The sequence below is a fragment of the Emys orbicularis genome (assembly GCF_028017835.1).
Source record: "Emys orbicularis isolate rEmyOrb1 chromosome 21 unlocalized genomic scaffold, rEmyOrb1.hap1 SUPER_21_unloc_1, whole genome shotgun sequence".
In the NCBI taxonomy this organism is placed as follows: Eukaryota; Metazoa; Chordata; order Testudines; family Emydidae; genus Emys; species Emys orbicularis.
In genome coordinates, this window is record NW_027045151.1 from 54,964 (window position 1) to 64,643 (window position 9,680).

At 57.9% G+C, this 9,680-nt stretch overlaps 1 protein-coding gene across 1 annotated transcript; it reads right to left on the minus strand.

Annotated features, from left to right (window-relative positions):
• Nucleotides 1-8,477: 8,477 nt before the first annotated feature.
• LOC135894955 (guanine nucleotide exchange factor subunit RIC1-like) lies at nt 8,478-9,107 on the minus strand (the record flags this gene model as incomplete). Its single annotated transcript, XM_065423009.1, has 1 exon — nt 8,478-9,107. A coding segment is annotated over one exon (630 nt), but the record flags the coding sequence as incomplete, so codon positions are not given.
• Nucleotides 9,108-9,680: the final 573 nt, after the last annotated feature.

The window sequence follows — 9,680 nt, forward strand, 5'->3', positions numbered from 1 at the left end:
GGGAAGAGGTGGAGCAGAGGTGGGGCCTTGGGGAAAGAGGTGGGGCAGGGGGCGGGACCTCAGGGGTCCGGTTACCAGCAATTAGGAAGGTGACCACTTTAGTCTGTCCCCGCAGGAGGAGGAGAAGCAGGAGATGCGGGGCACCATCCAGGAGCTGACGACGGAGGTAGGGCTGTGGCGGGCGCGGAGAGGAAAGCTGGCGCTCCCCGCAGGGGTGGGGGCCATTGGCCCGTTCGCTCTCACAGCGCCGCCTGTTTTCACCTGCAGAATCTCACCCTGACCAAGGGGAACTTCCGAAGCCACCAGCAGCTCTCGGAGGTGCAGCAAGCCGTCAAGCAGCTAAAGGTGAGCGGCCCCCAGTGTCTCCCCTCCCCCGGAGCCACGCAAAGCGGGAGCCCCCGGGGCGACCTCTCAGTGTGGGAGCTCCAGACCGGGACGCCGGAGACCTGGGTTCTGTTCTCAGCTCTTCCCCAGCCCTGCTGTGTGACCTGGGGCAACTCACTGCCCCTCTCGGTGCCTCGGTTTCCCCTCCCACCCGGGAATGTTCTTTGGCCCAGGGAATTTAATTCACTTTCTGTCTGGGCAGCGCCCAACACGACGGGGCACTGATCTCGGTTGGGGTCTGGGCAGCGCCCAGCATGACGGGGGGCCCTGATCTCGGTCGGGGTCTGTGCAGCGCCCAACACGACGGGGCCCTGATCTTGGTTGGGGTCTAGGCAGCACCCGGCATGATGGGGCCCTGATCTGGGTTGGGCTCCTCTAGGCACACCTGTTACACACCACGCCAACCCTGCCTGGCTCTCTCTATCCAGGCTGGTGTTCAGAGCACCCCAGAGCTCCCCCCATCGATGCACAAACCCCACGCCGCTGGCTGTTACTGACCAGGAGGCCGGACCCCCGCCATGCAGCGTCACTGCCCTGAGATTGCTCCCACGGCAGGAAAGACGTCCCCCACAGGGATGGGTGTTTTCCAGGCGCAGGGCCCCAGGTGTGGGTTTGGGTGGGGAGGTTTTATTGCACTGAGAGGTGGGGCTGACCCAGCAGGAGACGCCCATGTTCTGTGTAATTAATTGGGGCAGGGCGAGGCGAGAATGTGTGTGACCCCCAAATGGTTCTGATGACACCTCCCCCCCCAGCCACCCTCCCTCCCGGGCCCTGCCTCTCTCAAAGCGCTCTCCCTGTCACTAGATGGATCTGCAGCGAGTCAAGGAAGAGAGAGACGTGCAGGGGAAGGAGCTGGCCAAGGTAAACAGGACAAGATGTAAATTTCTCGCTCACACGCTTCTTCCTGCCAAAGAATGGCCGCTTTGCCCAGGGGATCGTCTGTTCGATTTTGCTGACCGCTGGCTGAGGCGTCCGTTTGCCTTTTGTCTCTGAGGAACGAGTATGAAGCACAAGCACCGACTCCGTAGGTGCTCCGGGTCTGGAGCACCCACTGGGAAAAATTAGCGGGTGCTCTGCACCCACCGGCAGCCAAGCTCCCCTCCTCCCCCACCCCACCTCCTCCTCCTCCCCTGAGCACGCCGCGTCCCTGTTCCTCCGCCTACCTCCCAGCGCTTCCTGCCTGGCTGCCACCAAACAGCTGTTTGGCAGCGTTAGCATGCGCTTGGGGAGGCGGGGGAGGAGCGGGAACATGGCGCGCTCAGGGGAGAGGCGGGGCCGGGGTGGGGATTTGGGGAAGGGGTTGGAATGGGGGTGGGGAAGGGGTGGGAAGAGGTACAGACTGTCAGAGGGAGTGTCACCAGCAGAGGCATTGCAGCCCAGTGGCTAGGGTGCTGGGCTGGAATGCAGGACACTTGGGTTCTGTTCCTGGCTGCCATCGTCCTGCCTCAGTTTCCCCTCCCACCTCTGTCTGTTTGGATTGCCCCCTCGCTCCGTGTCTGTGCAGCGCCTGACACAACGGGGGGTTATGATCTCCATCAGGGTCTCTTACCATCCTCCATCTCTCTTGCATATGGTATCTTCCATGGTTTATTCGGACGCAGTGGCCCAAAAGCTGCCTGGTGGGTCGAAACTGGGAGGGCGGCTTGTCGGGTCAGTGATAACGTGCTCGTTTGGAATGGGGGGATGAGGTCCAGATCTTTTGCCGTTCCCTAGCTGGAGCCAGAGACGTGCAGCGGTCATGTGTGGCTTTTGCCATGTCAGGTGTAGCTGGTTTAAGTTGTCTATAACCTACCAGATGGGATGTTCTGGGTAGTCCTTGGTGTGTTATTTTGTTGCTAATATAGAAAGCCACAGTAGAGGCGTCGATTTTAAAGTTCCTGTGATAATTGGCATGGTCTGATTCAGCTGCTCATCCGTAAGTTGGGGAGGACAACTTCGTATCCAGCTGAGTACACCAGGGTCAAGGCCGATGTGCGTAGCACCGGGGCTGTTGATCCAGACGTTCTTCCTTCTACCTTTCGGATAACGTTGACGCGAGTCTTCGCTTTGGAGGCTACTTTCTTGAGGTGGTCACGGAAGGGGAGAGCACGCGGTCAAAAACGACCCCACGCCAGGTCGGTGTTGGGTCGTAATGCCCCGTTTCACCCCAAAACTTGAGAGTCGGCGTGTTTCATGCGGTTCTGTTCTCAAGGTGGCAAGTAGAGACTCCCGATGTGCTTGGATTTGATCTTGGCCCCACTTTTGGAAGTGCTCCTCCATGAGGTGAAGGTCAGATGTAAGGGTCCCTTCATGGTCCTGAGTGCTACAGGCCTCAGTTGCATGTCAAATCATTGGCATATGTGAGCTTCTGCACTATTGTTTCAGGCACATCACTTACATAGACGTTGAAGAGTGTTGGAGCAAGTAGAGTTCTCTATGGGGTATTGTTCCTCCACGGGGTATTGTTCTACATGGGGTAACATTCTTCCATAGGTCATTGTTCTCCATGGGGTTTCGTTTCTCCATGGGGTAATGCTCCTCCACGGGGTATTGTTCTCCATGGGGTAACATTCCTCCATGGGATATTGTTCCTGCATGTGGTATTGTTCCTCCACGGGATATTGTTCTCCACAGGATATTGTCCTTTATGTGGTACTGTTCCTTCATGGGGTATTGTTCTCCATGGGGTATCGTTCTTCCATGGGTCATTGTTCTCCACGGGGTATTGTTCCTCCATGCAGTATTGTTCTCCATGGCATATCATTACTTTGCCACTCCCCTGATGCCAGCTTGTTTGGCGTTGGTCACCAGGCTACCCCCAAACATTCGTCTGGGCTTCTTTTTCAGGAAAAGCTCCGCTCCTCCGAGCTGACGGAGACGATTCGGGAGCAACGGGAGATCCAGGAGGTATTGGATTTTATTGCCGTACAGACCGTAACGCTCTGGAGCAGCCCAGTTTGATGCACGGTACCCTGGGCGGTGCACATGGGGGGTGGGACCTCTGACTGCAGGGGGCCTGTGACGATTACACCAGCTGGGACCATCCAGGGGGCTGCCGTAGTGTGGGGCAGGAGACACAGTCGCACTCTATGTTCTTACTTCCTGACCTTTTATTTGAAGGTCCTTCAGAGCAAAATAAACCAACTGAAAGAAGAGCTGGAGGATTCGGAGCAGCAGAATGCGCTGTAAGTCAAAGGGTGGGGGCCAGATCCCAGCTGGGGACCATTGGCCATAGCTCTCTCGGAGTCAATGGGGCCAGATCCCAGCTGGGGACCATTGGCCATAGCTCTCTCGGAGTCAATGGGGCCAGATCCCAGCTGGGGACCATTGGCCATAGCTCTCTCGGAGTCAATGGGGCCAGATCCCAGCTGGGGACCATTGGCCATAGCTCTCTCGGAGTCAATGGGGCCAGATCCCAGCTGGGGACCATTGGCCATAGCTCTCTCGGAGTCAATGGGGCCAGATCCCAGCTGGGGACCATTGGCCATAGCTCTCTCGGAGTCAATGGGGCCAGATCCCAGCTGGGGACCATTGGCCATAGCTCTCTCGGAGTCAATGGGGCCAGATCCCAGCTGGGGACCATTGGCCATAGCTCTCTCGGAGTCAATGGGGCCAGATCCCAGCTGGGGACCATTGGCCATAGCTCTCTCGGAGTCAATGGGGCCAGATCCCAGCTGGGGACCATTGGCCATAGCTCTCTCGGAGTCAATGGGGCCAGATCCCAGCTGGGGACCATTGGCCATAGCTCTCTCGGAGTCAATGGGGCCAGATCCCAGCTGGGGACCATTGGCCATAGCTCTCTCGGAGTCAATGGGGCCAGATCCCAGCTGGGGACCATTGGCCATAGCTCTCTCGGAGTCAATGGGGCCAGATCCCAGCTGGGGACCATTGGCCATAGCTCTCTCGGAGTCAATGGGGCCAGATCCCAGCTGGGGACCATTGGCCATAGCTCTCTCGGAGTCAATGGGGCCAGATCCCAGCTGGGGACCATTGGCCATAGCTCTCTCGGAGTCAATGGGGCCAGATCCCAGCTGGGGACCATTGGCCATAGCTCTCTCGGAGTCAATGGGGCCAGATCCCAGCTGGGGACCATTGGCCATAGCTCTCTCGGAGTCAATGGGGCCAGATCCCAGCTGGGGACCATTGGCCATAGCTCTCTCGGAGTCAATGGGGCCAGATCCCAGCTGGGGACCATTGGCCATAGCTCTCTCGGAGTCAATGGGGCCAGACCCCCAGCTGGGGTCAAGGGGCCATAGGTCCACTGGAGTCAATGGGGCCAGACTCCAGCTGGGGTCAATGGGACGTGGCTCCATTGGAGTCAATGGGGCAAATCCCAGCCTGGGTCAATGGGATGTTTTTCCATTGGAGTCAATATCCCAAATGCCCCATGATTCTTTGTGCACGAACCCAAGTGTTTTGCATCCCTAATTCTAGCTTTGGGCTCTGGCACTTTGGGAACACTGGACTTGGCTGAAATGTGGCCAAATGATGGAATATGTATCCTATTTTCACCTGACCCTGTTGACCCGGGCCAGATGTCCAGTAAGGGCCCCCGTGTGCTTGACGCGGGATCCTGGCTATCGCAAATGTCGATGGCAAGGAATGAGCTAGTGACCCGTTGAGAGAAGTTTTTAGCTTATTAGGAATGACTCATTGTCCGAGGCGTTTTCTAGAAGAAGGACTTAGTCCTGGAAACCTTCGGCTGGTTGAGCAGGGGAGCTGAGATACCCTAAAAGGAAAGCCACCTGCAGATCTGTTATGGTGAAGGAATCGTCTTTGGTCCAAGTTTGAAATATAAAGAGGGTCTTTTCTGGGAGTGACTCCGATCTTCGGGATGGGCTCCCACTCAAAGTGGGGACGCCCCAGCTGGGGCGCTCAGGGGTGGTCCAATAAAAAGATCTGATCTCGTCTCGAAAGACGTAGTTAAGCTAAGCTTAGCCCCTCGCGGAGGTGGGTTTAGATAGAGACGGGAGAACCCATCCCACCGTTGGAGTAAGTGTCTAACCGGGACCCCAGCAGCGTAGCCATCAGGTGGATTGGGGACCACGTCACCGACCCGTCCGTGTTCGTCTTTGCCCACCGATCTTTGAGGAATACATTTCCAACTGAGCCCGATCCTTTCACCTCTTCTGAAGACCAGATCCAAGTGGGAACCCGACGCCATGGCCTTCCGCCGTCTCCCTCTTGCTTTTCACAGCCAGAAGCTAGAACAGGGCGAGGATCTCTCCGGTTCGTTGCTGTGCGAGATAGTGGAAGCCAAGCTGGTAAGGAACTGGGCCCCCAAAACGCCAGGGAGCCGGGCTCGGCAGCGAGAGCCGGGCTGTGATGCTGGCAGAGATTCTGCCCCGCAGTGAGACACCACGTTCCCGGGGGAGGAGGGCCCAGGCTCAGCCCGGGGGAGGAATCGGGAGCCTGGTGGTTTGTGAATCCGGGTCCGGTGGCCAATTCCCAGCCGTGCCCAGCGACGTCATGGATCATCCTGGGCCAGGCTGGGAACTTGGGTCTCGTCTGTGTAAATGGGGAGAGAAAAACCTTCCGTTGTTGGTCTTGTCTGTTTAGACTGTGAGCTTTTAGGGGCATGGACTGTCTCTCATTCTGGGTCTGGGCAGCACTCGGCACGACGGGGGGCCCTGATCTCGGTTGGGGTATGGGCAGCGCCCGGCACGATGGGGCCCTGATCTCGGTCGGGGTCTGGGCAGCGCCCGGCATGACGGGGGGCCCTGATCTCAGTCAGGGTCTGGGCAGCGACGGGGCCCTGATCTCGATTGGGGTATGGGCAGCACCCGGCACGACAGGGGGCCCTGATCTCGGTCGGGGTCTGGGCAGCGCCCGGCACGACAGGGCCCTGGTCTTGGTCAGGGTCTGGGCAGCGCCCGGCACGACAGGGGGCCCTGATCTCGGTCGGGGTCTGGGCAGCGCCTGGCACAACGGGGCCCTGGTCTCAGTTGGGGTCTGGGCAGCGCCCGGCACGACAGGGGGCCCTGATCTCGGTTGGGGTCTGGGCAGCGCCCGGCATGACAGGGGGCCCTGATCTCGGTTGGGGTCTGGGCAGCGCCCGGCGCAACGGGGCATCAATCTTGGTCAATTTCTCTGCAGCGCCCAGCATGCAATGAGGGGCCCGGATCTCCGTGGAGGTCTAGGCCCTGCTGCAATACAAATGCTAATAAAACTTCCTGCTGGTGGTTATTCTGCAGGAGACTCGACTGGTGGCGAAGAGACGCGGCATCACCTACTGGCTGTGGTGAGAGCAGTGTTCACATCTCAGGGGGTCAGGACACCTGGGTTCTTGCCATCAGTTAATGCACGATATAGTGGCCGGACTGCATCACTTCTTTCTTTCTTTCTTTCTTTCTTTCTTTCTTTCTTTCTTCAGTTGATTCAGGGCAGGTTCCAGCCATGGCTCAGTTATTATTTCTTGGTTTATTACTGGTGCAGTCATTTCCCTAATTGTTGATTAAATATTTAATGCATTTATTCCCTGCTGGATTTATGCCAGGGCTTTTCCCCATTGGCAGCCGTTAATCAGCAAGTCCATAGGGATATGGCTGAAAGGAATCAGCCCATCGAGCCCGGTATCCCGGCTCCAACAGAGGTGCAAGACACCCCCTAGTGGGCGGTGCTGGAATAACCCTCCCATCGGGGCCCATGCTGCCTCACCCCCATTGGTTTGAGGTTGGCTCCTGCCCTGCGTCAGGAGGGTTTTGATACCCTCCACGGCTCTGGAGCTGCATCCCCAGCTCCGGCTCTTCGGTGTCACGCCGCTGACTCCAGAGATTGACGCCCACTGGGGTTCTGGCCCGAGGGGTCCATCCCGTTGGGTGTGTTGGTCTGAAAGCGACGCTGCAGCTTGACCACACGTCACGGGGGTGGATACAGAACTAGCTGCAGGTGGGGGTGGGATCTCCGGCCAGGGAGACGTGGTGAGATCCAAATGGCCTCAAAACCCAGGAACATCACATCAACATCCAGTCCCTGTTTGGAGCCCTGTTGAGATCCAGTGGTGGGGAGTTCCGCAGTCTCTCTGATCACTCTTTCCCCGCAGGACACTGGCCTCCCTCTACATCTGGCTGCAGCTCCTCGCTGGCTCCGTCGTGGCCGCGGCCGTCCTCTACACGTACTTCCTCGATGGGGAGTTCATCTACCGCACGCTGCCGCTGGTGCTTTCGGAGCACGGCTACGACCAGCTGGCCTCCGGCATGAGCGGCCACCTCACCCTGCACAGCCAGGGGCTCCTGCCCTTCTGAGCGCCCTGGCCACGGCTGGCTGTGGTGCCACGGGCTACTAGTGGGCGTGTGTGCGTGTGCATCTGGAGGAAAACCCAGTAGAGGCCCCTGGGTGATTAAACTATTTAACTGCCGCATGTTCATTACTGTGACTCTCACACCTCGGTGAGGTTACTGCATCCCTCCCCTTCTCCTGTGGGGCTGATCCCACCCCACAGGCTTCGGCGAACACCCTGGTGCTGCCCGGGCACAGGCCGTTGTGAATCCCAACACTGTCTCTCAGCGGGCGGCTCTCCTGCTCCAGGCCATGGGGAGGCAGGGGAAACTGAGGCACATGAGCAGGCGTCTCGGAGTCTCTCCCCCATCTGAGCTACCGCAACTCCCCAGTACCTGGTAAGTGCCCTGGGCCCGGCAGGGGCAAGAGACCCAGTTGTGGGGAAAGGCTGCAGCTGTTATTTATCAGGCATATCCTGACCCCCATCCCTCGGCGGCACCGGGTGGAAGGAAGGATGGGTGGATGGATGGATGGATGGGTGGGTGGGTGGAAGGAGGGATAGATGTGTGGGTGGATGGATGGGTGAGTGGGTGGGTGGAAGGATGGATGGATGGATGGATGTGTGGGTGGAAGGATGGATGGGTGAGTGGGTGGGTGGATGGATGGATGGAAGGATGGGTAGGTGGATGGATGGATGGATGGATGGATGGATGTGTGGGTGGAAGGATGGATAGATAGATGGGTGAGTGGGTGGGTGGAAGGATGGATGGATGGGTGGGTGGATGGATGGGTGAGTGGGTGGGTGGATGGATGGGTGGGTGGGTGGAAGGATGGATGGATGGATGTGTGGGTGGATGGATGGATGGATAGATGGGTGAGTGGGTGGGTGGATGGATGGATGGGTGGATGTGTGGGTGGATGGATGGGTGAGTGGGTGGGTGGATGGATGGGTAGGTGGAGGGATGGATGGATGGATGGATGGGTGGGTGGATGGATGGATGGAAGGGTGGATAGATAGATGGGTGGGTGGATGGATGGATGGAAGGATGGGTGGATGGGTGGGTGGATGGATGGGTGGGTGAAAGGATGGATAGATAGATGGGTGGGTGGATGGAAGGATGGATGGATGGGTGGATGGGTGGATATCTGGGTTGAAGGATGGATGGATGGATGGGTGAGTGGGTGGGTGGATGGATGGGTAGGTGGAAGGATGGATGGATGGATGTGTGGATGGATGTGTGGGTGGGTGGGTGGGTGGGTGGGTGGATGGATGGAAGGGTGGATAGATAGATGGATGGATGGGTGGACGGATGGATAGAGGGGAGGGATAGGTGGATGGATGGTGGGTGGAAGGATGGATGGATGGGTAGATAGATGGATGTGTGGGTGGAAGAATGGATAGATAGATGGGTGGGTGGATGGGTGGATGGATGGATGGATGGGTAGGTGGAAGGATGGATGGATGGATGTGTGGGTGGATGGATGGGTGGGTGGGTGGGTGGATGGATGGATGGATGGATGGGTGGGTGGGTGGGTGGAAGGATGGAAGGGTGGATAGATAGATGGATGGATGGGTGGACGGATGGATAGAGGGGAGGGATAGGTGGATGGATGGTGGGTGGAAGGATGGATGGATGGGTAGATGGATGGATGTGTGGGTGGAAGAATGGATAGATAGATGGGTGGGTGGATGGGTGGATGGATGGATGGGTAGGTGGAAGGATGGATGGATGGATGTGTGGGTGGATGGATGGGTGGGTGGGTGGGTGGAAGGATGGAAGGGTGGATAGATATATGGATGGATGGGTGGACGGATGGATAGAGGGGAGGGATAGGTGGATGGATGGTGGGTGGAAGGATGGATGGATGGGTAGATGGATGGATGTGTGGGTGGAAGAATGGATAGATAGATGGGTGGATGGATGGATGGGTGGGTGGATGGAAGGATGAATGGATGTGTGGGTGGAAGGATGGATACATAGATGGGTGGGTGGATGGATGGATGGATGGATGAATGGATGGATGTGTGGATGAATGGATGGATGGATGGATGGGTGGATGGATGGAAGGGTGGATAGATAGATGGGTGGGTGGATGGA